This window comes from Schistocerca piceifrons, chromosome 3 (assembly GCF_021461385.2).
Source record: "Schistocerca piceifrons isolate TAMUIC-IGC-003096 chromosome 3, iqSchPice1.1, whole genome shotgun sequence".
Classification (NCBI taxonomy): Eukaryota; Metazoa; Arthropoda; class Insecta; order Orthoptera; family Acrididae; genus Schistocerca; species Schistocerca piceifrons.
Window position 1 is genome coordinate 82,342,231 of NC_060140.1, and position 26,883 is coordinate 82,369,113.

Sequence of the window (26,883 nt, forward strand, 5' to 3'; positions counted from 1 at the left end):
CAGTTGTCAAAAAGGATTTTAGTTAGTGTTTATGATCCAGCCAGTCTTGAAACAACCTGCAATTGCATTAAGTTCTGTTTGGGGAAGGGAAGTACATGAAACAGTAATGTTTCAGTTTGTGGATTCACTAAAATGTTTTGTAACAAATATCACCCTAGTCGTATACTCCATATGAACGTACAAAGCAGTCAGGGAGTTTTCATCCATCATTTATTTGAATAAAAAATGAAAAGCTGTACTCATAGTGAGCACAAAGACTCCTGTAATGGCATTAATTCTTAGATCATCCTCATTTTGTGATTTCATACGTGATTTCTTTTCCCGAGGTCAACTTATGTGTCTGTTTTATGTATTGTTGCTCAGTCCTCTTTGCTGATGATGGCATTTTTTTATTGATTTATATTTTATAATTACTTTGGTATTGTGGCATGGGTAAAAGTCCTGACCCCACTGAAAAATTCATCAAATGTTTGCTGCTTATATTTCCATGTTACCTACATGTCAGGCTATGCTACAGATCAGTCCAATACTACAGGCCAGTTCTCCTGCAGTCACATTCCTTATGAATGTGCATTTTATGCATAATTATGTGAAAAAAGTTGCACTGAAATATTGTTCTTGATCCATTCTTGAAGCATAAGTAGAAACATTTCCTGTACATCTAATCACAGTTGATTACCAGGTCTCCATGAAGATTAATTAAACATACTGATCAGAAGATTTAGTTGGATTTTATTTTATCTGTGGTCGTACTCAATCCTTTACTTCTAATTTTTTTTGTAAATGTCTTTATTTTTTTGTAAAAAGTTGAAAAAAAATAAAAAATTACACCTGTAGAGTGCCTGAAACTCACTCGATAATTGTACTTTTGATGTGATTTTGTGTGGCAGATCAAAAACAAAAGAGTTTTCTTGTGACAGTCTTCTGTATTTTACACAGACTGAACACACAAGTTTCTAACATTCTTATGTACTCAATGCCTTATCTCTTGAGAAATATGTTTCAACTTAACGATTACAATACTTATAAATTTGATTGAGCTGTAGTGCATGAATATGATATTGGACAAATGGTTTGAAACTGTAATGCATCGTCCTTAGTAGAAGACTACTTGAATTTTTGCTTCTTAAGATTTGTTTACAGCATTATTTTAGCTAAAAAAACTTTATTGAACCTATTATTTGGGCCATTGCTGTTATTGTAGACATTTATGTTTTTTCAGATACATGTAATGCACTGTGCCTGTTAGACTTAATTGCACAAATGGCAGCTTGAATTCATTTTGTTTGTTTGCACTTCGATTTCTGTAAATAATATGCATAATGTTTCCTAATTTGCAAACCATATATACAATTTTGCAGTATTTTTGTTTCTTGTAATGTGTTATTATATTGACTTGGCCAAGCATGGTATTTTATATTCATATTATGTTTGCTTTTATTTTAATTTTGCTTAGAAAACATCTGTAGAGAAAGAACTTAATGACATCAAGCAGGCATTGGAAGAAGAGCAAGCCCAGGTAATAGATTTTTATTTTTTAAATGCTGTGGCAGATGTAGTTGTAGCTTAAAGTAATTGTAGATACACCCACTAGTTTACTTTGTGTCTTTATTGTTGAATAATAATAGAGAGAGAGAAGGTTGGGTGGGGGTGGGGGTGGGCATAAGGTAGCATTTTTAAATATTCAAAATTTCTGTTCAGTGAGCCACAGTCATAATTTCATTACATACTTTACAGAGAGTGAAAGGAAAAAATTCGAATGCTGTTACTTTGTCATCAACAAAATTACAAATGTAGTACAGAAACAGTAGCAATAAATTTCCATCAGATTCGTTATACTGTATTTCTTCAGTACTTACACAGTAAAGTGATAAAATTGATTTGTGAAATTGTTCAGAAGAGTTTTGTGATTGCTGTAGATATGTAAGGGGAGGGAGTTTGAGGAACATAATACAAAGCGTTCTTGCAACCAGAGTTTTTGATCAAGAAATTAAACTTTGTACAAGTTTTGTATACTCACAAGGGAGAGTCCTCAGAGAGCCAACCAATTCAGGTACCGTTATTCAGCAGGTCACTGGTGCACATCATAAAATGAAATACTGTTAGATATTTTGCTGCACAACCCCTGGTTTTTGAGAAACTATCCCTAAAGTTCATGATGCGCAGTCGACTCAGAATTGACAGGATCGATAGATACTTGAAAACTGAGCATTTTTAATTAATACATATGAGTCTACAAACACCTATTTTCCTGGAAATCAAGGAAAGAAACTTTCTTGACTGCAGCTTAAGTACCCACAAGGTATGCGCAGTTAAATGAAACTGCTCCTGATGTAGTGATCAAGAGGTCTAGGTGTGGAGTGTTGTATATTTTCCATTTCAAAATTGATAGGTATAGGAGGGTTAATAAGGTAAGTGAACGAATAGGGAATAATAAGGTAGGCAAGTAATTTTCCCGAACAATATGGATCAGTAAAGAATTAAAAATGTAATCCTGGTCGATTTACGATCTCTCTTTCGCTCACTCTGTTCCATGTCCTCAATTACCTACAATATAAACATTCAAAGCAAATATACTTGCAGTATCAAGAACATCTAGTGAATGGAATCTTCATGCAACTACATCTTTCTTTCGGAAGATTCTAGAATTCTCCGCTCCACACCCAGATGCCTTGGTCCCTATACCAGTGATGGTTTTGTTTAACAGCAGATATCTTATGGTGACAGAATCTGCAGTAAAAAAAGTTTCTTTCCTTGATTTCTAGAAAAAAATGTCTTTGCAGACCCCAAATGTGCTGATGTAAATGCTCAATTTCCAATTATCTATCAGTCCCATCAATTCTGAAGCAGTTGTATGGCATGATCTTTAGTGATAGTTTTCTCAAAAACAGAGCACTGTTGAACCAAAATTTCATTTTAGGTTGTTCACAAGCAACTTGCCAAAATAAGAGCGGAATTGCTCACCTGTGTTTGCGCCGTGCCCATTGTTTGTTTGTAAATGTTTATGGGTTATCTCCAGTTTGAGAATTTCGTGGGCTCAAAATCAGATTGTGTTGCAAAGACTGTTACATAATAGTTGAGATTTTGAGGATGGTTGTGAAATACGGCAGCAGAAATTGTCATAGTTATAGCGCACTGGGAGAGAGACAGAAATACTGAAAAACCAGAACTGCAGACAGTGGGAGACAGGTGCTAACTATCCTGTGAAGACTTAGTTAAAAAATTCAAAGAACCAGTTGTGCAGAATCTGGGAATACATTGTAGCCTCCTACTTATCACTGTCTTAGGGTGGCAAAGACTAGATTAGACTAATTACTGTGCACACTGTGGCATTTAAGCAGGTATTCCTCTTCCACTTAATATGTGAATGAATGGAACAGTAAGAAACACTAAAAAGTTGTACAATAGGTTGTGCCATCTGCTATATGTGTCACAGCTGTTTGCAGAGCATGGATGGAGATATAACAACATTAATTTGTAAAAATAAATGTTACTAACATAATTTCCACTCTAACAGTTGTTAATGTATAAAAACTTGTTTTGGTGATTATACCACTACTGTGGTGTTGTCAGTATTTGTCTTCTAATCATAGTACTAACATTTGCTGAATTTTTCTAGTTATTTACATTCAAACCTATTCCTTTTTTGAAATTTATTCTTCTTATATGTTACAGCATTATAAACTGTAATGTTATCAGATTTTTAATTTTCATATTCAGCATATTATCTGTAAAAAGACACTATCATGAAAGATGTTCAGATTTTTAGCCGTGTCTATGCTGACAAAATCATTGCTGCAGCTACAAGCTCTAAAATGCATAGCTTTCAACAGAGCTTCATATGTTGTTAGTGCCAAATTATTCTCAGGAATGTGTATTGGCATAAGTAATGCTTATATTTAACCCTGTATCATATATCCAGTAGAAGATAGTGTACACCGACCACTGATATTAACTAAATTTCAGATATCAACTTTAAAAGTAGGCTTTAAGTTGGTTCCATAATTTCTGCAATTGACCCAAATTTCCAAATACATTTAAGTTGATAAGAGAATCTGCACTCTGCTGTTTCAACTAATTTGCTAAATGTTGGGAAGAAAAGTGGTAATGTAAGTAAATTTAATGCTCCCACAGTATGTGCCAAGAATGTGATATAATTCTGCTTGCAGAAGTTTCTACGAAATGTCAACATGTCATAAAAAGCATGTATGGTGGCAGATGAAATGCTGTAGCTAGACATGTCAATTATTTTTGGGGGGAACACATCAGTTGCTAATTAATGATGTAATAGGTAACAAAACGCAGCAAAAAAATGCATAAAAATTTATGATGCCATTTTTTTCAGCGGATCTTTGTATTTTCAGAAAAAAAATGAAAATGTTGGTCCCACACAAGTGGTGAAGTACATGGCTGATTTATGTCTTTCTTTGTGTAAAAAAATCTGAAAATGATCATTGAAATGCATCATAACTAGGAGATGTAGAAAAAAAATTATGGTACTGATTTCCCTATTTCTCACAGAGTTATGAGCAAAAGATAGTTGCATGTACCTACAAGGAATTTGTATCTCATACTATTAATGGTGAGACATGTTTTTATGAGCATAAGCAAACCTATGCATTGCATAGTGCTAGCCAATACTTCAAAGAACTCAGCTTAACTGTTAGCAAAAACAGTTGTAATGCAGATGAATAAAACTCACTCTATGTAACCAATTTTTGGAATGTGAATAATTTCACATATCTTGGTAGTATTGAGGCAAGTGATGAGAGTGCCAATTTTAAGGTTTTGAACACGATAGTCAAGTATCCAAACTCTTCCATTTAGTGCAGAGACTTGTCCTGAATATGGACAGTACTCTAAGAGCTAAGCACACTATGTTCAAAACTTTCCTTCTGCCCATTATGTCTTACAGTTCGGAGAAGTGCGTCATAACCAAAAGGCACATAATCAGTTATTAACTTATCAAATGAAATTACTTAGATCTGCTCTACAAAAGACAAGAGCAGAAATGAGCACATCAGGGGAACCTGCAAGTGGAAATGAGTGTGAAAGGTAAGGCTGATTACAGTGAGATTGAAGTGCTTTGGTCCAGGAGAACAGATACTGTTTAAGCTATTTCCCTGTCAGTATTTGGAAAGGCATGTTTCATCCAAGAAATGGGGTGCCTGGGCTAAATTAAAGACGACCTCAAAAGAAAGGGGAGATATGCTGTGGTGAGGGAAGAAATCAACCAAGGCAAGCAGATTGAAGCAAATCATTTGAAAACATCCTACGCAGCTTATTGGCAGTACATGATGATGATGAAATTATAATCATCATCATCTGCATCAACAGTGATGATTATTGGTTTGATAAGTAAAATGTGTCAAACGAATAGTTGAAAGCAGATTTTCCTAACTCGTACCTACATGTATCAGACCAGTGACTCATTGTTTTATGCTGTACCATATCGTGACGGGCATGCACAAAGATTGTTAATGTCCTCATAACAGAATATTCTACTGAGTTAGACTCTTGGGTTATAAAAGGTGTTCTCAGTGGTAGCAGCCAAGAAGAAAAATATATTAAGAAGAAAATTTATTCCTGGAACTTACTTAATGTATTTTGATCTTTAAGGACTGTATACATTGCTTAAAATGGAAGGTTATGTACACAGCTAAATTTGTATTTCTTAGTTTATGCTAAAAACTGTGTCAGTTATCAGTCTAGTATCACAAGTCTCACTCTTATTCCATTGTATATTTTTTTCTTCACATTTAATAGAGCAATCTATATCTCTGTAATGACATTATATAATTATATTGTCCTACAGGTTGATAACTTGAGACGTCAAGCAGATGAGCAGGAAATGAGCCTCAAAGCGCAAGAAGAAGAACTGAATTCAAAGAAGCAGGAACTGGAAGGTCTCAAACAGGAAGAAGCAAGATTAGAGCAGCAACAAAAGGATTCTAGGAATCAGCTTGACAATCTGACAAAAAATTTGCAAGATACACAACTACAAATTAGCCAGGTATATCCACCCTTTTGCTTTTCGATCTTCTTGCATTATTCTTGTAAATACATTGTTTTTGTATCAGGTTGCAGAGGTAACTGTGAGTAACCAATCATTCTGAACCTAATTGTGGACTGTTGTATATGTGAATCCTCACACACACACACACACACACACACACACACACACACACACACACACACACACTCTCTCTCTCTCTCTCTCTCTCTCTCTCTCTCTCTCTCTCTCTCTCTCTCTCTCTGTGTGTGTGTGTGTGTGTGTGTGTGTGTGTGTGTGTGAAAATAGTCCACAGTTTACAAATCAAGAAACCAAATTATCGTGTCACAATGTATTACGAAACTACATAGAGGAATTTTAAAAATAAGACACACTTCAGGGCTTAGTTTATTGTTTGTTTTCTAAAATATGTATCAGATGGTTCTGTTTGGACATAAGAAACATGAATGGGGGATGGAAGTAGACTGCTGATGTTCCCATGAAACTTAGATGGATGATTGTTCATGTGAAACAGTGGAGTGCGCCATCGATGTTTACCAAAGATGTAATCACACAAATTGATGTTCAGTGACAAATGAGCAATGCAAGTCATAGTAAAATTTACTGTTATAATGCTGGGAGTACCGATACACAGAAAGTGTGTGCCACTCGCAGCAAATAAGGCAACTATTCTTCATAATGAGCCCACTGTGGAACATTTTATAATAATTATAAATATGTGGTTAAAGGACATTATGGGGGGCAGGACGTGAAACGAGCCGACTTGGAGCAGGAGAGGCACCACAGGACATTTTAATTTACACTGTCTATACTTTTACAAATAAATTCATAAAACTTTATTAGCATGACCAGGAAGGATTCAGGATTCACACTCATAGCAGAGGAAGTTCAAAAACATAACAAAACAAATTTTTGTTACATGTGAAATTTCATCATTTTTTCACTTGGTATTAGCTGCATTTGTTGCCGTAGGTACTCTTTTCTTCTTAAGTAAGAGAGATTCTTCGATGAATTTTGCACAGCATACAAACCATACTTACAGGCGTATGAAAGTCTAGAATTTCCCAAATCTGTTAAAAACTGTGGTAAAAATTGAGATAATTAACTATAAAATTCGAGTTTTCTCTAAACGCGAAGTTTAAAACATAACAGCCTATTCATTTTTCCATAGATTAAATAAATTCTAGAGTTTCATACACCTGTAAGTATGGTTTGTAATCTGTGCAAAGTTCATCGAAGAATCTCTCTTACTTATGAAGAAAAGTGTACCTATAGCAACAAATGCAGCCAACAGTAAGTGAAAAAAAATCATGAAATTTCACATTTCTTAAATATTATTTTTTCGTGTTTTGAACTTCCACTGCTATGAGTGTGAATCCTGAATCCTTTCTGGTCATGCTGACAAAGTTTTATGAATTATTTGTAAAAGTATAGAAAGTGCAATTTAAAATGTCCTGTGGTGCCTCTCCTTCTCGAAGTCAGCCCGTTTGACGTCCTACCCCCCTTAAGAAATCGAGGAGTGTGGGCAACAGATTGATGCCCACTTTCTTTACTTCGGGGTAGGAATTTTGTCACTGCAACACTTGAAGAAGGTAGGGCAAGAACCAAAGATCGGTATGCTAGAGTATGCTTTGTTAAGGTTGCTTAAAACACAAGTATTTGCTGAAGTTGGCTACATTCACCTTAAAGAGCAGATATGCCTCTTTAAACTTTGTTTTCACCCATCCACGGGCATTGCTTTGAGTCCCCAGAAGCAATTATGTTTGCTTGTGAAGTGTTCAACTTTACCATGAAGCCCATAGGACCATCACTACGTGGTTACTGAGGATACATCAGTGCATATATTTTCAAGGAGCATAAGTTGTAAGAAATGGAGAGCAAGCTATAAGAAAATGAGGTATTTGCAGTAGTTTCTCAAATTTTTAGGTGACCTTTGTGTGTAAATGAACAAGATTCTAAATGAACAGTGCAGTATGCAGCTAAATATTGTACAGTACAGTTTTATACAGCTTCTCACTCAAGTAAGTAAGTAAATAAATAAATGTAAAAATGTTTGTTACTTGAATGAGTATAAAATTCAAAACTTTGTACACACTGAGATGACAGGCTTTTATTATTGTAAAATAAAATTCTGTTTCTACATTGGACCTGTGCAAAATTGTATGATATAAATATTGTTTGTAAATTTTCAGGTAAAAGCAAAGATTACTCATCTCCAAGAGCAGCATCGACAAATGAATGATGCAATTGCGATGTATGATACAGCTATAACAGCAGGAGATACTTCTACTGTTGTGGACACTTCACTGAATATTAAACCTGAATTCAGAGATCCTGAGTACTTAAGAATTTGTGGTGGAAATGACAACAGTCCTGTTGAACAGGTGAGGATCATTATTATATTAATTTATGAGCTGAAGTTAAAATTTAAATTGTGTTCCTGATAGTAGTTCAGGTGTTCAAACTTTCAAGCAGCAGCTCCCCAGCCTTGTTTTGTTATTGAAGCACTTAGTTTAAATGATTCACACATTTCCTGATAATTTAGTCTCAAGATCCATACAGTACCCATTCTATTTGTATGCATACTAGGTTATTAGTTTCACATCTGTTTCTGCCAATTCCTGTAAGGTATCGTTGATCATACCAGAATTCAAAATCCGAGAGAGATTTTACAGTTCTTTGTCATAGCTGTCTGAGCAGTCTGTAATGTGTTCAACATATTCAGTAATTCTTTACATTATGATCCATTTCTTATCATCTATTCTTGCTGTATAGTCGGATTAAAGCTTGAAGTCTTTAACCCATGTGAACTTCAGTGTGTCGAAGTCTTAAGTCTAAGTGCACGACGCTGTGGCTATTGGCTTTCAAACTGGAATATTGTAAATTTATTTATTTACACATCTCGTTCGATAGGGCCAAATTGAGGAGCAAATCTTAAAGATCATGGAATGCGTCACTACATGAAATTACAGCATAAAAATAACAACAGACAAAATGTTTATGAATCCAAAGAAAGTCAAGTCATAAGTTTAAGTACACTCAATCAACAATATAACATATGAATTAGCATAATTTTTCAAGGAACTCCTCGACAAAATAGAAGGATTGACCCATGAGGAAACTCTTCAGTTTAAATTTGAAAGCGCGTGGATTACTGCTAAGATTTTTGAATTCTTGTGATAGCGTATTGAAAGTGGATGCAGTAGCATACTGCACACCTTTCTGTACAAGGGATAACGAAGTGCAGTCCGAATGCAGATTGGATTTCTGTTGAGTATTAACTGAGTTAAAGCTGCTAATTCTTGGGAATAAGCTGATATTGCCAAGAAGAAACAACAGTAAAGTAAATATATATTGAGGGCAATGTCAAAGTACCCAGACTAGGGAACAGGGGTCGACCAGAGTTTCACGAACTTGTACCACTTATTGCCCGAACTGCCCGTTTCTGAGCCAAAAATATGCTTTGAGAATGGGAAGAGTTACCCCAAAATACAGTACCATATGACTTTAGCGAATGAAAGTAAGCAAAGTAGACTAATTTTTGTGTCAAATAAGCACTTCAGATACTGTTCGAATAGTAAAAATGACAGCATTAAGTCTTTGAATGATATCCTGATTGTGGGCTTTTCACGACAGTTTCCTATCTACCTGAACACGTAGAAATTTGAACTGTTCAGTTTCACTAATCGTATGCCCATTCTGTGAAATTAAAATGTCAAGTTTTGTTGAATTGTGTGTTAGAAACTATAAAAACTGAGTCTTACTGTGATTTAGCATTAGTCTATTTTGTATGAGCCATAAACATGTGTTATTTATGAACTGCACTATTTGAAACAGAGCCAATGTTTCACACAACAGCCTTTACTACCAAGCTAGTGTCATCAGCAAACAGAAATATTTTGGAATCTCCTGTAATACCAGAGGGGGCCCAAAATTGATCCCTGAGGTCCCCCCCCCCCCCCCACCCCCCCATTTGACCGTACCGCACTCAGACCCCATGTCACAGCCATTCTCAGCATTGTGAATAATGACCTGTTGCTGTCTGTTGTTAAAGTAAGAGGTGAACCAATTGTGAGCTACTCCCTGTATTCCGTAATGGTCCAACTTCTGGAGCAATATTTTGTGATCAGCACAATCAAACACCTAGCATTCAAAACCTTTTGTTTAATCCATCCAGTGCTTCACAAAGAAAAGAGATTATAACATTTTCAGTTGTTAAACAAGTTTCTAAATCTGAACTGTATATTTGATTGAAAATTATGCAAATTATGTGACATAAAATGATCAGTTATCGTTACATACACAGCCTTTTCAGTAACTTTAGCAGACACTGATGGCATAGAAATAGGTCTGAACTTGTCTATGTAATTCCTTTCTCCCTTTTTATAAAGCGGCTTACTACTGAGTAGTACTTTAAACATTCAGGAAACTGACCATTCCTAAAGGAAAAATTACAAACATGGCTAAGTACAGGGCTAACATGTGCAACACAGTACTTTAATATTCTGCTAGGCCCTCCATCATATCCATGAGAGTCCGTAGTCTTTAGTGATTTAATTAGGACTCAGTCTCTCCCTTGTCAGTATCACAGAGTGGTATTTCAGACATCATTCTCGGAAAGGCATTTTCCAAGAGTGTTAGATGATTCCCTGCAGAAATTGTCTTTATTTAACTCACCAGCAATCCTCAGAAAATGATTGTTAAATACTGTACATATATATGACTTATCAGTAACACAAATATTATTACTGCGAACTGACTTTATATCATCGACCTTGTGCTGCTGACCAGACACTTCCTTCAAAACTGACCATATGGTTTCAATTTTATCCTGTGAATTAGTTATTCTGTTTGTGTACCACATACTCTTTCCCTTCCTAATAACATTTTAAGCACCTTATAATACTATTTGTAATGGGCTACTGTAGCTTGATTATGACTACTTCTAACATTTTGATACAATTCCTGCTTTGTTCTACATGATACCCTCATACCACTAGTCAGCCACCCAGGTTGCCTTGTACTGCTTGTACACTGTTTAAAACATTCTAATGGAAAGCAACTCTCAAAGAGCATGAGAAATGTGTTAAGGACAGCATTATATTTGTCATCTATGTTATTGGCAGTATAAATGTCCTGCCACTCTTATTCCTTATCGAGGATTAAACCTATTTGACTTTCTTTTTTTCTTTAAATCATTTCAATTTAACATACAGTATGTCAAACAGTAAGTTTAATTTTAATTGCAGAAGTTGCAATTTTGATTGTATGGTAATTTTTGGATGAGATTTAATGTCATCATCATCTGGGTATCTTTCCAGTGAGTTAGGTAGGACTTTTATGGATATCATGCCTCTATCACTTCCTGTCATTATAAGCTCCCTCTCTTTCTACATCTTGCAATGCTATTCCTGGCTGATTCATCATCATCTTGGACAGTTTCCAGCCACTGGCTGGGTCTGTCGGGAACACAAGCCTCTCCATCGTGTTCTGTCTTTCCACCATTCCCCCTCTTCCACCTTCGTCCAGTTCTCTCCTCTCCTCTTCTCGTCACACATTCCTTCACTCCCTTCACCCATCTATCTCTTGGTCTTCCTCTGGGCCTCTTCCCCTCCAGTTGCGGATCAAACATCCTCTTTGGAATTCTTCCCTCATCCATTCTCTTCATGTGTCCATACCACTGCAGTCTCGATTTTTCTATCCTGTCCTGTACTGGTTCCTCCTTTAGTCTTTCCCTCACATACACATTTCGCAATCTGTCTCGTCTTGTTACACTCAACCTGCTCCTCTGGAACTTCATTTCACTAGCCTGTATTCTACTTTTGTCGCTTTTGTGCATTACCCATGTCTCACTTCCGTATGCCAATATGGGGACAAAGTAGGTTCGGTATATAATTCCCTTGGATTTCTGTGGCACCTCCTTGCTCCAAATAAGCCCCCTAATGCATTTGTAGAACTGCCCTGCTTTTCTGCACCTTTCATTTATTTCCATTGCGTTTCCCCCCTTACTTTCAATCATGCTTCCCAGGTACTTGAAGTTCTCTACTACTTGTAGTTTTTCCCCTCCACAAGTTATATCCACATTTGGCCTATTCTTCTTCCTTGTTGTGACAATTATTTCACTTTTCTTTGCAGAGAAATGCATTCCATATTGTGCTGCCGTTGCCTCCCATGCATCTGACTGCTCTTGCACCTCCTTCTCGCAATTTCCCCATAACATCAGGTCATCGGCAAAAAGCACTGCTTTCATTTTATGATCTCCAATTGCATCTGATACTTGCTGTAGGATTTCATCCATAACAATAATAAACAATAAAGGCGAAAGTGCACTTCCCTGTCGCAGCCCATTTTCCAGCTTGAACCATGCAGTACGTCCCCTCCCCACTTTCACACAACTCTCACTTCCCTCATACATTTTTCTGACTTTTCGTGTTATCTCTTCATCTATCCCTTTTGCATTCAGCACATCCCAGAGCTTGTCCCTACAGATACTGTCATATGCCTTCTCAATATCTAAAAAGGCCATGATTAAGTCCTTCCCGTACTCATAGTGCCTTTCCTGCAGTTGCCTTACCGCAAATATGAGGTCCGGTGTTAATCTTCCCGGTCTGAAACCGTACTGCTCCTCTTGCAGTCTACTTTCAATACTGCTTCTTATTCTCTTCTCCAGGATCTTTTCATAGATTTTCCCACAGTGGCATAGCAGGGTGATTCCTCTGTAGTTCTCACATCTCCTTTTATCCCCTTTCTTGAAGATCGGGACTATAATTCCTTTCTTCCAATCCTCAGGAATTCTGTTCTCCTTCCACACCACCCTCAGCACTCTGTATAGCCACTGGGTTCCTACTTCTCCTGCTGCTCGTATCATATCCACTATTACTTCGTACCAACCTGGTGCCTTGCCCCCTTTCATCCTCTTTATGGCTTCTTCCACTTCATTCCAAGTTAGATCATCAATTTCCCCACTATTATAATCGTCTGCTGCCTTAGGCTCTCCATCGCTGATAGTTACCCGCTTGGCGGCATTCAACAGATCTTCAAAGTACTCCTTCCAAATCTTTTTGAGCTCATGCATTTCCTCCACAACACTTCCATTATTATCCATGATCCTCAGGCACTCGCTTCTGTCATTCCTCTTATTTCTTACCATGGTGTAAAGTACTTTTTTGTTCCCTTCACTGTCCTCTTCTAACATTCTTGTCCATTTTTCCATCCACTTCTTCTTTTCCGCCCTTACTATGGTCTGTGCCGCTTTCTTGCTTTCCTTATATTTTACCCTAGCTTCCTCTGTTCGGGTCTGGAACCATTCTCTGAAGGCTTTGTTCTTTCGAAGTACTGCCTCTTTACATATGTTGTTCCACCATGGGGTTTCCTTACTTCTCCTCTTTGTGCTAGTTCTTCCGCACACAGTCTCAGCTGCCTCAACTAGAGCCCTCTTAAAATCTCCCCATTCTTCTTCCACTGTTCTCTGATCTTCCTTTGGCAGCTTCTTCCTGATCAGTGTCTGGTACTGGGTCCTCCGTTCATCCTCTTTCAGCATCCATGTCTTCAACCTTTTCTCCTGTATATCTGTTGCCCTCCTATCTTTTTTCTCTCTCAGGGTGGCTACCAACAGCCGATGGTCACTGTCTAAGGCCTCAGATGGAATGACCTTAACATCTGTGAGGCTGCTCATCATCTGCCTATCCACTAGTACATAGTCTACTACTGAAGTTTGGGACCAGTCTCCACTGTACCAAGTTATTTTGTGGCTACTTCTCTTCTTGTACCAGGAATTTGCGATCGCCAGCCCATTCCTCTTGCAGAATTCCAGCAACAATTTTCCTTCTCTATTTCGGTTCCCCCAGCCCTCTGGTCCCATTATCTCCTCGAATCCTTTCCTGTCTGTGCCAACATGTGCATTGAGGTCCCCTATTATAATCTGATTACCTCCATTTAGCTGCTTTTGCATGTCATCTTCAAATTCCTCCTTCTCCTTTTTTGTACACCCCACCTGTGGGGCATATGCTTGGATGATTTCAATGCTTTTTCCTTTCACTCGTACTCAGGCTTTTATCATTCGATCATTGATACCTTTCACCTCCTCCTGCAGACCCTCTCTGACCACTATTGCCACTCCATTTCTTCCCCTCTCATTCCCTATCCAGTACAGTTTACATCCTTTACTTAGTGGTTTTTCACCAACTCGTCTGCACCTAGTCTCAGCAAGTCCCAAGATGTCCAATTTCCTCCTTTTCATCATTTCTACAATTTCTTCTAACTTCCCAGTTAGAGTCCTTACGTTTAAGGTGCCCAGTCGTAAACCATCTCGTAATCCTTTTCCATTGCTTGGTCAGTTTCCTTTAAATCCGTTCCGTGATCCGAGGCATGTTCCCTTTTTAAAAGCAGTTGATTTATCCACTACTGGCTTGCTAGGCCTATCCTGGCTGATTGTCTTCATTTATTTGGTCTAACCATCATCTTCTGGGACATCCAATAGGTCCTCTTCCATGTAGTGTCATTTCCAAGCAATGTCTAGGGGTTCTAATCCCTTGCATCCTTTGTATAGGCCCAAGCCTTTTTCAATTGTGCAGTGTGTAATCCCCGCCCCCATAGTGCAGGCACTAGCATATCATTCATAATACACTTGTTTCTAATTTGGTCTCGTACGTGATCTGTTCAAAAAATTCTGGAATTCGGTCCACAAAGTTTTTCTGTACTTACCTTTCAGTTATTGTCCATGGTCTCCTTTGAAATACTCTTCTCCCAATTGATACACCACTCCCAATGCTGTTTACCCTTCCAGAAACAGTCTTAGTATGCCTCTTGTGGATTGCGCAAATAGCCATCTGCAAATTTTCTTTTATCTCATCTGTTGTTGCAAATGTTCATCCTTTCAATGGGCTTTTCAACTTTGGAAATAAAAAAAAGTCTGCAGGCACTAGGTCTGGAGAGTGTGGAGGTTGAGGTAGCACACTGATTTACTTTTCTGAGCAATAGTCACACACCAAGAGGGATGAATGTGCAGGTGCATTATTGTGATGCAAAGCCATGAATTGCCTCACCATATTTCAGGCTGGTTCCTTTTCACATTTTCTCACAGGCATCGCAACACTTTCCGATAGCACTTTTGATTAGCAGTGTGCCCCTGTGACATGAATTTGTGATCCAAAAGCTCTTCAAAGATTGTGAGGTGAAGGTCTATCTGGTCTTGACGCGTGAGTGATGGGAAGAACTTGGCAGCAATGCGATGTATTCCAAGGTGCTGTGTCAGGATTTCTTGACATGATCCAACTGATATGTTACATTCCTCTGCAGTTTCCCAGTCAGTCAGTCAGTCAGTCTTCAACTGACAAGCACAGCTTCGTTGATGTTCCTGACATGATCGTTCTTGGTAAATGTCGAAGGGTGTCTGGAATGAGAGTCATCTTTAACTTCCATCCAGCCATTTTTAAACAATGTGAACAATTTATAATACCGAGTATGGCTTAAGCACTCATCGCCGCAGGCTTCCTGCATAATTTAGTGTGTCTGTGTAAAGGTTCTCTTGTGTTTCTCACAGAATTTAATGCAGGTGCATTGCTCCTCTTAACTCTGTCATCTCGAAATTCACAAATTGTGCGATGCAACGTTCTACCCAACACATCACTGAACAATAACTAAAAGACATACAGCACTGAAACTTAGAGCAGTTACACATTAAACACAAGCATGTGCAGGGATGCCAACCGCCTTTTGCTCCCATGCACCATTGACGTGTAATTATGAATGTCGTGGAATTTTCTGAACAGACCTAATATTGTCTTTTGTACAGTAGATTATAAGAATTTCATTTCATGAGCTTGTAGTTTGCTGATGTCTTATTCTGTTAACACACAGATTTCCAAGCTGTTTGTTGTGACTGGCAGAAGGTGTTATTTGAACATGTTCGGTTTGGCTTCTACGAGAACTGCTTTATTCCTAGAACAACATGCAGCCTTTTAACGTTCTGTTTTGAACTTCTAACTTAGCATTCCCATGGTTTGATACAAAACTTCCAAGATAGCTGATGCTTCATACACTTTCAGTCTTTTCTTCACGAAGTTTGACCATATATTAGTCGGTGCTCAATTTCATTGCTACTATTTTCTTCTTGCTTGTACTCATTAAATTTGTTAGTACAGCAATATAAGTCCCATTTCTCTCTCTCTCTCTCTCTCTCTCTCTCTCTCTCTCTCTCTCTCTCTCTCTCTCTGCCCCCCTTTTTCCCTCCCTCTGTCCCCCCAGATGGCAACATCCCCTGCAAAGACAAATGCATTGAGATCTCCAGAATCTACAGCTTTAATTTCTTTGACAATTACATCCAATAGTGCAATGAAAAGTAGTACAGATTGTGAACTACCTCATATGCCTTTGTTTGTTTGGAACATATCTGATTTGCCATTTCTTACTTTGTACTGCTGTCACAGTTTTTGTTAGCAATTGGGTCTCAAATTGGAGAGCTTTGAACATCTAGATTATGCAGCCACTGCCATATTTTTCTCATTGGAACATTATCAAAGGCTTTTTCTATGTCTAAAAATGCTATAATCATATTGTATGGAAAGTTCTGGTTAAGAATAACAAATTATTTAAGAATAAAGGAGACGGCTCACCGAAAGACAGAAGTGCTATGTCATTGACATATACACATACAAAAGGTACAGGGCTTTACTTTGCTAGTTTTCAGAATGCAATTCCTTTCTTAAGCATGTTGGAGAAACATGCAAAAAGCACGCACGCATGCGCACACACACACACACACACACACACACACACACACACACACACACACACACACTCTCTCTGTTTGGTGAGGCTGACCTTACGTTTAAGCCGGGGAAGTTACAGGAGTGAAGGATGAGCTGTAAGGATAGCTCCCATCTGCGCAGCTCAGGAAAGCTGATGGTGATGGGGAGAATCCAGATGGCACGGTTTGTGAAGCAGCCATTGAAATCTCGCATGTTGTGCTCTACTGCATGTTGTGCCACTGTGTGGTCCACCTTGTTGTTGGCAACAGTTTGATGGAGGCCATGTATTGTGGCTGACAGCTGGTTGGTTGTCATACCAATGTAAAATGCAGTGGCAGTGGTTGCAGCAGAGCTGGTGTATAAGATGGCTGCTTTCACAGTTGGCCCAACCTCTGGTGGGATAGGATAAGTCTGTGACGGGACTGGTCTTGCATCTGGATATTCCATAAGTGTATGATCCCTGTGGCAGGGGATTGGGTGTAGGAGTGGCATAGGGCTGGACTAGGATGTTGTGGAGGTTGGGTGGGTGGCAAAACACCACTTTGTGAGGGGATGGAAGTATCTTGAGTAGGATGTCCCTCATTTCAGGGCATGATGATAAATAATCAAAGCCCTGATGAAGGACGTGAGGCCTTCAGCATACTGGGCAAGGAAGTTCTCATCACATCACTACAGATCAGTCTGCCAAGGATGACCAGGGTGGATGGGAGGAATTTTGTGTGGAAGGGGTGGCAGCAGTCAAAGTGCAGGTACTGTTGGTGATTGGTGGGTTTGATGTGGACTGAGGTGTGGATGGAGCCGTCTGAGAGGAGGAGATCAACATCTAGAAAGGTGGCACGATGGGCAGAGGGGCACCAAGTGAAATGGATGGGAGAGAAGGTGTTGAGTTGTGCAGGGATGAGGATAAGGTGTCCTGGCCTTGGGTCCAGATTATGAAGATGCCACCAATAAACCTGAACCAGACCAGGGATTTGGGGTTTTAAGAAGCTTGGAATGTTTCCTCTACCTGGATTATGAAGAGGTTGGCATAGGAGGGTGCCATGCGGATGCCAGTGGCTGTGCCACGAATTTGTTTGTATATCTTCCCTTCAAAAGTGAAGTAGTTATGGGCTAGGATGTAGTTGGGTAGGTGCGACAATGCAGCGCTTCTGCCTTTAGGTGAGTCGTCTCCTTTATCCCTAAATAATTTGTTACATTACAATCAGATTTTTCCCTTTTCCATTAGTTGCCTAATGGCAAAAACGAGGTCAGTTGTTCTTCCTTAAACTGGTGTTCTATCATTATTTATAGTCTCTTCACTGTAATCTTTCGTAATATCTTATGACATCGTTATTACAGGGTAATTCCTCTATAGCCCTGCACAAGTTACAAAATGTAAACCTCTACTGGGATGATGACATCTCTGGCATATGTAACATCCCATGCCATGGTCAAACACAGTTCAGTAGTGGAAGCCAACGACATTTCTGCATCACCTTCAAAATTCTCACCAAACTCCAGAATGAGATTTTCACTCTACAGCGGAGTGTGCGCTGATATGAAACTTCCTGGCAGATTACTGGCAGAAGTAAAGATGTGAGGACCGGGCGTGAGTCGTGCTTCGGTAGCTCAGATGGTAGAGCACTTGCCCGCGAAAGGCAAAGGTCCCGAGTTCGAGTCTCGGTCCGGCACACAGTTTTAATCTGCCAGGAAGTTTCATAGCAGCTGATATGTCATGCCACACCTGCTTTGTCAGTTTAATTCCACATCCAGTGGGGAAAAGAATATTTAACTGCAGTGTTACAGTGAAGGGAAAAAGCTCATAACTTCACTGTGTTCGCAAATGCAGACTAGTTCATGAGCTACGCAGTTCATGTTGTCAAAAGACAAAATGGTCAGAATGTCTTGTAAACAGTAACATTAGACATCTTCGGTTGTTTAGAATCTTCATAAATGAACTTCATTGTAGTTTGGATGAGCCCTTGATGTATACATTCTGCATTGTCACTGTGGAGAGACACACACATCCACAGTAACCTGCTCCCAAGCTACTTTTTACATTCAAAATGTCCTACATTGCTGTTTTATCTGTCTTGCATCAGGTGTTATATTTTGACAAACATTGAAAATTTCTGTGTGCCCACAGAATTTTTGCATTTTCGAAGGCACACTGTGATACAAATTGTTTCCTTCTGTGAGGCGATCTGTATATAAACTGAGACCATGATTCAGGTAGAAGCTAAGAAAATGTGCATATTCTTAGCAACATACAGAAATTATAAAATTTCTGATTAGGTGTGGTATGTTTTAGTGAACAGTCGAAGAACTGAATTACCTCCTCCCTGTTCACATGGACTGATATAAAACTACGCATGAATAATGTTCACCATTTTGTGATCTGTACAAAGTTGAATGCAACCCATATATGCCCAACGGGTCCCCATGGGGTCATTTTCGTTCCACTGTGAAAACCTCATTGGGAACTGCTACTACAAATAACTGCTACAGTTGTTATCTGTTGTTACATGTGAAAATCGTACAACTCCATGAAGAAAAAAAAAAAAGAAAAAAAAAGTTCTGGGCATATGTGGGTTAAAGGCAACACTTGCTATACTTTCCTGTAGTTATTTGCTTTCTGCCATGACTTGACTAAATGAATGGAGAGTTTGATAGGTCTCTCTCTCTCTCTCTCTCTGTGTGTGTGTGTGTGTGTGTGTGTGTGTGTGTGTGTGTGTGTGTGTACTCTGACTTAGTAGGGTCTAATGGATGTAGAGTGCAGAAGTTATCTTAATAATATTAGGCGTGCACAAGATCTACATCTACATCGATACTCTGCAAACCACAGTATGGTGTGTGGCGGAGAGTACCCTGTACCACTACTAAGTGGTTTCCTGTTCCACTCACAAATAGAGCAAGGGAAAAATGACTGTCTAAAATACCTCTGTAGGGACCCTAATTTCTCATATCTTATCTTCGTGGTCATTATACGCAATGTATGTTCCTGGCAGTGGAATTGTTCAGCAGTCAGCTTCAAATGCCGGTTCTCTAAATTTGCTCAACAGTATTTCTTGAAAAGAACATTGTCCTACCTCCAGGGATTCCCATTTGTGTTCCCAAAGAGTCTCTGTAACACATATGTGGTGTTCAAACTTGCTGGTAACAAATCTATCAGCCCGTCTCTGAATTGCTTCTATGTCTTCCTTCAATCTGACCAGTCCTTTACAGGTGAACCACTCTTTCCTAAAATTATCCCAATAGACTGAAGTTGACCATCCGTCTTCCCTACCACAGTTCTCATGTGCTTGTTCCATCTCATATCACTTTGCAACATTACGCCCAGATACTGAACTGCATTAACGTACACTTTTCCACATTTAGGGCTAGCTACCATTCATCACACCAACTGGAAATTTTGTCAACGCTGTCTTCTATCTTCACTCAACTTCAACACCTTATCCGTACACCACACTGTCATCAGCAAACAGCTGCAGATTGCTGCCCACCCCATCTGCCAAATCATTTATGTATATAGAGAACAGCAGCAGTCCAATCATACTCCCCCTGGGGCACTCCTGATGATACCCTTGTCTCTGATGAACACCCTCTGTCGAGGACAACATACTGGGTTCTATTATTTAAAAAGTCTTGGAGCCACTCACATATCTGTGAACTTATTCCATATGCTCGTACCTTCAATAACAGCCTGCAGTGGGGCACCATGTCAAATGCTTTCATGAAATTGAGAAATGTGGAATCTGCCTGTTGCCCTTCATCCATAGCAGTATATCATGTGAGAAAAGGGCAAACTGAGTTTCACATGAGCGATGCCTTCTGAAACCATGTTGATTTGTGGACATAAGCTTCTCAGTCTCAAGAAAGTTTATTATATTTGAACTGAGAATACGTTCAAAGATTCTGCAGCAACAGATGTTAGGGATATTGGTCTGTAATTTTGTGGATCCATTCTTTAATTTGTAAAATTTAACAGGAATTCCATCTGGACGTGGTGATTTATTTGCTTTCAAGTCTTTCAGTTGTTTCTCTACACCAGCAATGCTTAGTGTGGAGAGATGCATAAAACGAGTCTTTAGACTGATGACTATAATGACAGTAACAAAAACAGCACTCATTTGGACTTACCTTGTCTTATGAAGCCTTGACGTTTAAAGTTTTCATTTTCTAAAACCATAAGTGTTCACAATAACTCGTTATAAATTGTGGTTGTGTGTGTATTTTGCTTCTTGCAACCATGAAACTGTATTTTTTAGGGTTTTATATTGCAAAGTAAAATCATAACAAAACATCAGTTTGAATAGGATGTAGTGTTTCTGGACTAAAAGTATCTGTTTTTATTGAAAGATATAATATTTTGTGTAAACTACTGTGTGTTATATGTAAACCAGACAACATATTTCTTTACTTTTGTTATTTGTGTAAGTAAATTGAACTAGTAATAGTAAGAAAATTTCTAACATTTTTGCAGAATAAGGCATTAACAAATAACAATGATCCTTTTGGTGGGATGAATGAACATTCTGAAAATATTGGAGGATTTGATGGAGAAGATCTTTTCAGCAATGGTATGTATGTAAAACCTTAAATTTCAGTTGTATCTAGTGGAAAACAAGCAAGACAAGTATAAATGCAAATGTAATAATCTGTTAATCTCTAGCATTTAGTCTCATATGATAAGACTAAGTTATTTAAATTCACTGTACCAGATGGTTATGATTAAAGTGCAGCTGCTCGCAGAGGTCTAGTGTGGGCTCCAATTATTACATGGCAGTGAAACTTGGTAGATATTCTAAAACATTAATGCAGAACCGATTTACACTAGAAAAAAATTGATTTGAATTTTGTCCAACAGGTGCAAATCTGGTACTGTGACTACAAGAAATATGTGTAGAAATGTTTCCATATGTTATGAATTAGACATAGTATATGGGCAGAAATGGTCAAACAAGTGAGAAAGGCATAATGTCAATATTATTATTAATTGCCCCTTACACACTTTGTTGAGTATGAGCACCAGAGATGTCGATGAGATGCTGTACAGTGCCAGGTTTGCACCTGGTGGCCAGAATTGGAACAAATAGTTTTCCAGCATAAGTTGATTCTGCATTAACACATTTGTATATCTATCAAGTTTCGCTACCATGTGGTAATTACAGCCCACACTGGACCTTCAAGATTATCTGCACTTTCATTATAGCCACAAAGTACTGAACAGCTATGTTCATAACATAATGGTAGTAATTATTGAATCAAAATAAATATTATTTAAACATCCTGTTGATGAAAAGCCTGTTATAGCTGGAAGAATGAGTACAGATAAGGAATTTAAAGAGCTATTTTTGTAGTAATCACTTTGAAAAGAAGGGGGAATGGAGGTGTGGGGGCGGGGGAGGGGGGGGGAGGGGCAGCTGTGCACTGCATGAATATCAAGAGCTCATATGGCAGGCCAGCACTAAGCAAAGAAGATAAACCTGAAAGGTGAAGAAATATGTAGAGGGGCTGCACATACAAATTGAACTTGGAGGATAATATCATAGACAGGGAAGAGGAAGTAGATGAAGATGATACATTGTGAGAAATACTTCACAGATTCCCTCAGAATTATTGACGTCCTTGGGAGTGCCAAAAATGTTAAAACTATTCCACCTGTTGGGTAAGATATGAGATGAGGAAAGCAGTTCCAGAGTGCAAGACGAATGTTATAATTTCAATTCCAAATAAAGCAGGGCTGAGACATGTGAATATTACAGAACCATCAGTTTAATAAGCCATGGTTTCAAAATACTGACACAGATTACTTACAGAAGAATGGAAAAACTGGTAGAAACCAGTCTCAGGGAAGATCAGTTTGGGATCCATGGAAAAAAGAGGACTGCATGAGGCTATACTCATCCTACTACTTATCTTAGAAGTTATACTGAAGGTAAACAAACCTGTATTTATAACATTTATAGACTTAGAGAAAGTTTTTGACAGTTTCGACTGAAACACATGCTTCGAAATTCTGAAGATAGTAAGGATAAAACACAGTAAGGAAAAGGTTATACTTGGCTTGCACTGAAACCAAACAGCAGTTGTAAAAGTCAAGGGGCATGAAAGGGAAGCAGTGGTTGAGAAGGGAGCGAGAAAGGGTCTTAGCCTAGTCCCAATGTTGTTCAATATGCGCATTGAGCAAGCAGTTTAGGAAAGAAAAGAAAAATTCTGAGAAGGCATTAAAGCTTAGAGAGAGACAATAAAAATTTTGTGCTTTGCCGAGGACATTTTAATTCTGTCAGAGACAACAAAAGACTTGGAACAGCTGTTGAACAGAATGGATAGTGTGTTGAAAAGAGGTTACAAGATTAGTATCAACAAAAGTAAACCAGGGGTAATGGAATGTAGGTGAATTACATCAGATTGAATTAGGAATAAGACAGTAAAAGTAGATGAGTTTTGCTATTTGAGCAGTAAAATGATAATGTCAGAAGTAGTAGGGACGTAAAAAGGCAGGCTAGCAATACCAGGAAACATATTTCTGAAAATTGTGACTTGGTTAACACTAATACAAATTTAAATGTTAGGAAGTCTGTGGAGTGTAACCTTGTACAGAAGTGAAAAGTGGGTGATAAGAAGTTTAGACAAGAAGAGAACAGAAGCTCTTGAAATGTGGTGCTATAGAAGAATGCTGTGCATTAGCTATAGGCCACGTAACTAATGAGGTGGTACTGAATTGAATTGGGAGAAAATACATGTATGGCACAATTTGACTGAAAGAATGGATTTGTTGATCCCAAGACACTTTCTGCGGCATCAAGGAAATGCCAGTTTTATATTGCAGCAGAGTATAATGTGGATGGGGGTGTAAACTGTGGAGGGAGAGCAAGGGCGGAATACAGTAAGTAGGTTCAGATGGACCTATGTTGCAGTATTTATTCAGAGATGATGAAGCTTGCATGAGGTAGACTAGTGTGCATTAAACTACTCTTTGGACTGGAGAGCAAAGCAACAATATTATCATAATTTTGTACAAGACATTTTCTATCAGCATACATTGGATACTGAGTTCTAACAAAATGGTGACATGCTGAAACAAATGTTATTTTCTTCACCCACAAAACTGAGACAGAAGCGTGTACCAAAAATAGCCTTTTGAAGATATTGCAAAATGACATGTATGCCGACAGAGTTTAATTCAGAATGTTGGCATCAGATTCTGATGAAAATTATATGTACCATTTTCGTTTCCCACCAATATGGAAAAGAGTGTTTAAAATTTTAGGTTAAGTATTTATATTTAACTTCGACTTCTCTAATCAGCAATCCCTGGCCCATACAGTAGTTCTTCCGGATTCAAAAGGAGGTCCTCCTCCACCTTTTATATGGCCATGGTTGTTTTTGCGGGCTTATTTGGCAGCTTCTGTCATCTGCCACACTGCTTGCTCAATACATTTTTTGTCTGCATCCATACAGAAGTTGTAACAGGCAGAGGCAATCTCAAGTTTGAACACTTTCAAAGTTTCCATAATGCCTGTTAGGACATTGCTGAAATTCCATGTCAACTAGTGTTTTCCTGCCGTGAATGGTTTTTGGAGAAACGTTTTCACAAATAGTCTTGTAACTCGGCCTGCTGTCTTCCATGTTTGGTTTTGAGCAAATCGTCTGTGTTCTGTTTCCACTAGAAATGTCCTGAGACATGCACCTGGTTGCGAGGTGGCATTCAGCTTTTGGTTCATTGTACCTGACAGTGATCTGGGATTCTTGTTGCATTGTTAGCAACTGCACTGGAGGATCCTAGACTTTACTCAGTGCTCACTGATGGCTGATTCAAGTTACCTGTTCCATCCAAATTTGGCTCCAATGTTCTTGGCAGCTGATGCCCCCATTCTAATCATTTGGTTTTCATAAACCCAGGTCATCTTTCACATTTCCCTGTAGTTCTCTTATTTTAGTAGGTGGGCAAAATGCACACTTGATGTTATGTTTCATGAACGCACAATGGATGTTATGTTTCATGAGAATCCTGCTGATCATGGCACAAATAGATCCTACATAGGGCAGGTAAGCCACAGCCTTCGCTTTATCTTGCTCTTTTTCTCTATTATGTGGCAGAGTGGCTGGTTGAAAGGAATTTGAATGTTCGACTGTGTATTCATTTTTGATGAAGATTGCTCATAGATGCTCTATTTCTGATGTCAAACTATATTGCTTTGAGAAGTTATATGTGCCTATTCTTTGGTGCTGGGTTATGACAGTTGCTAGCCTGTATAAATCATTGTTTGCAATACACACTGCAGCCAAACAATCTGTCTGCTCTCCTTTTGACAGTACATCCAGAAATGGCAGCTGACCATTGTTCTCCAGTTCCGTGGTGAACTTTGTATTTGTGTTGTGTTGTGGTCTTCAGTCCTGAGACTGGCTTGATGCAGCTCTCCATGCTACTCTACCCTGTACAAGCTTCTTCATCTCCCAGTACCTACCGCAACCTACATCCTTCTGAATCTGCTTAGTGTATTCATCTCTTGGTCTCCCTCTACGATTTTTACCCTCCACGCTGCCCTCCAATACTAAATTGGTGATCCCTTGATGCCTCAGAACATGTCCTACCAACCGATCCCTTCTTCTAGTCAAGTTGTGCCACAAACTTCTCTTCTCCCCAATCCTATTCAATACTTCCTCATTAGTTATGTGATCTACCCATCTAATCTTCAGCATTCTTCTGTAGCACCACATTTCGAAAGCTTCTATTCTCTTCTTGTCCAAACTATTTATCGTCCATGTTTCACTTCCATACATGGCTACACTCCATACAAATACTTTCAGAAATGACTTCCTGACACTTAAATCTATACTCGATGTTAACAAATTTCTCTTCTTCGGAAACGCTTTCTTGCCATTGCCAACCTACATTTTATATCCTCTCTACTTCGACCATCATCAGTTATTTTGCTCCCCAAATAGCAAAACTCCTTTACTACTTTAAGTGTCTCATTTCCTAATCTAATTCCCTCAGCATCACCCAACTTAATTCGACTACATTCCATTATCCTCGTTTTGCTTTTGTTGATGTTCATCTTATATCCTCCTTTCAAGACACTGTCCATTCCGTTCAACTGCTCTTCCAAGTCCTTTGCTGTCTCTGACAGAATTACCATGTCATCGGCGAACCTCAAAGTTTTTATTTTTCTCCATGGATTTTAATACCTACTCCTAATTTTTCTTTTCTTTCCTTCACTGCTTGCTCAATATACAGATTGAATAATATCGGGGATAGGCTACAGCCCTGTCTCACTCCCTTCTCAACCATTGCTTCCCTTTCATGCCCCTCGATTCTTATAACTGCCATCTGGTTTCTGTCAAATTGTAAATAGCCTTTCGCTCCTTGTATTTTACCCCTGCCACCTTCAGAATTTGAAAGAGAGTATTCTAGTCAATATTGTCAAAAGGTTTCTCTAAGTCTACAAATGCTAGAAACGTAGGTTTTCCCTTCCTTAATCTAGCTTCTAAGATGATTCGTAGGGTCAGTATTGCCTCACGTGTTCCAACATTTCTACGGAATCCAAACTAATCTTCCCCGAGGTCGGCTTCTACTAGTTTTTCCATTCTTCTGTAAAGAATTAGCGTTAGTATTTTGCAGCTGTGACTTATTAAACTGATAGTTCGGTAATTTTGACATCTGTCAACATCTGCTTTCTTTGGGATTGGAATTATTATATTCTTCTTGAAGCCTGAGGGTGTTTCGCTGTTTCATACATCTTGCCCACCAGATGGTAGGGTTTTGTCAGGACTGGCTCTCCCAAGGCCGTCAGTAGTTCTAATGGAATGTTGTCTACTCCCGGGGCCTTGTTTCGACTCAGGTCTTTCAGTGCTCTGTCAAACTCTTCACGCAGTATCGTATCTCCCATTTCATCTTCATCTACATCCTCTTCCATTTCCATAATACATCGCCCTTGTATAGACCTTCTATATACTCCTTCCACCTTTCTGCTTTCCCTTCTTTGCTTAGAACTGGGTTTCCATGTGAGCTTTTGATATTCATACAAGTGGTTCTCTTATCTCCAAAGGTCTCTTTAATTTTCCTGTAGGCAGTATCTATCTTACCCCTAGTGAGATAAGCCTCTACATCCTTACATTTGTCCTCCAGACATCCCT

General features: G+C 38.7%; 1 protein-coding gene across 3 annotated transcripts in view; it reads left to right on the forward strand.

The window, feature by feature from the left end:
* LOC124787775 (epidermal growth factor receptor substrate 15-like 1) overlaps positions 1-26,883 on the forward strand; it is a 177,375-nt gene that overhangs the window by 85,378 nt on the left and 65,114 nt on the right. For 2 of the 3 annotated variants that reach the window (XM_047254666.1, XM_047254668.1), the window contains exons 11-14: positions 1,457-1,519; positions 5,816-6,013; positions 8,206-8,397; positions 21,224-21,320. In XM_047254666.1, the coding sequence (XP_047110622.1) occupies positions 1,457-1,519; positions 5,816-6,013; positions 8,206-8,397; positions 21,224-21,320 (550 nt within the window). The remainder of the gene's footprint in view (positions 1-1,456; positions 1,520-5,815; positions 6,014-8,205; positions 8,398-21,223; positions 21,321-26,883) is intronic. The other variant, XM_047254667.1, reaches the window with a different exon arrangement.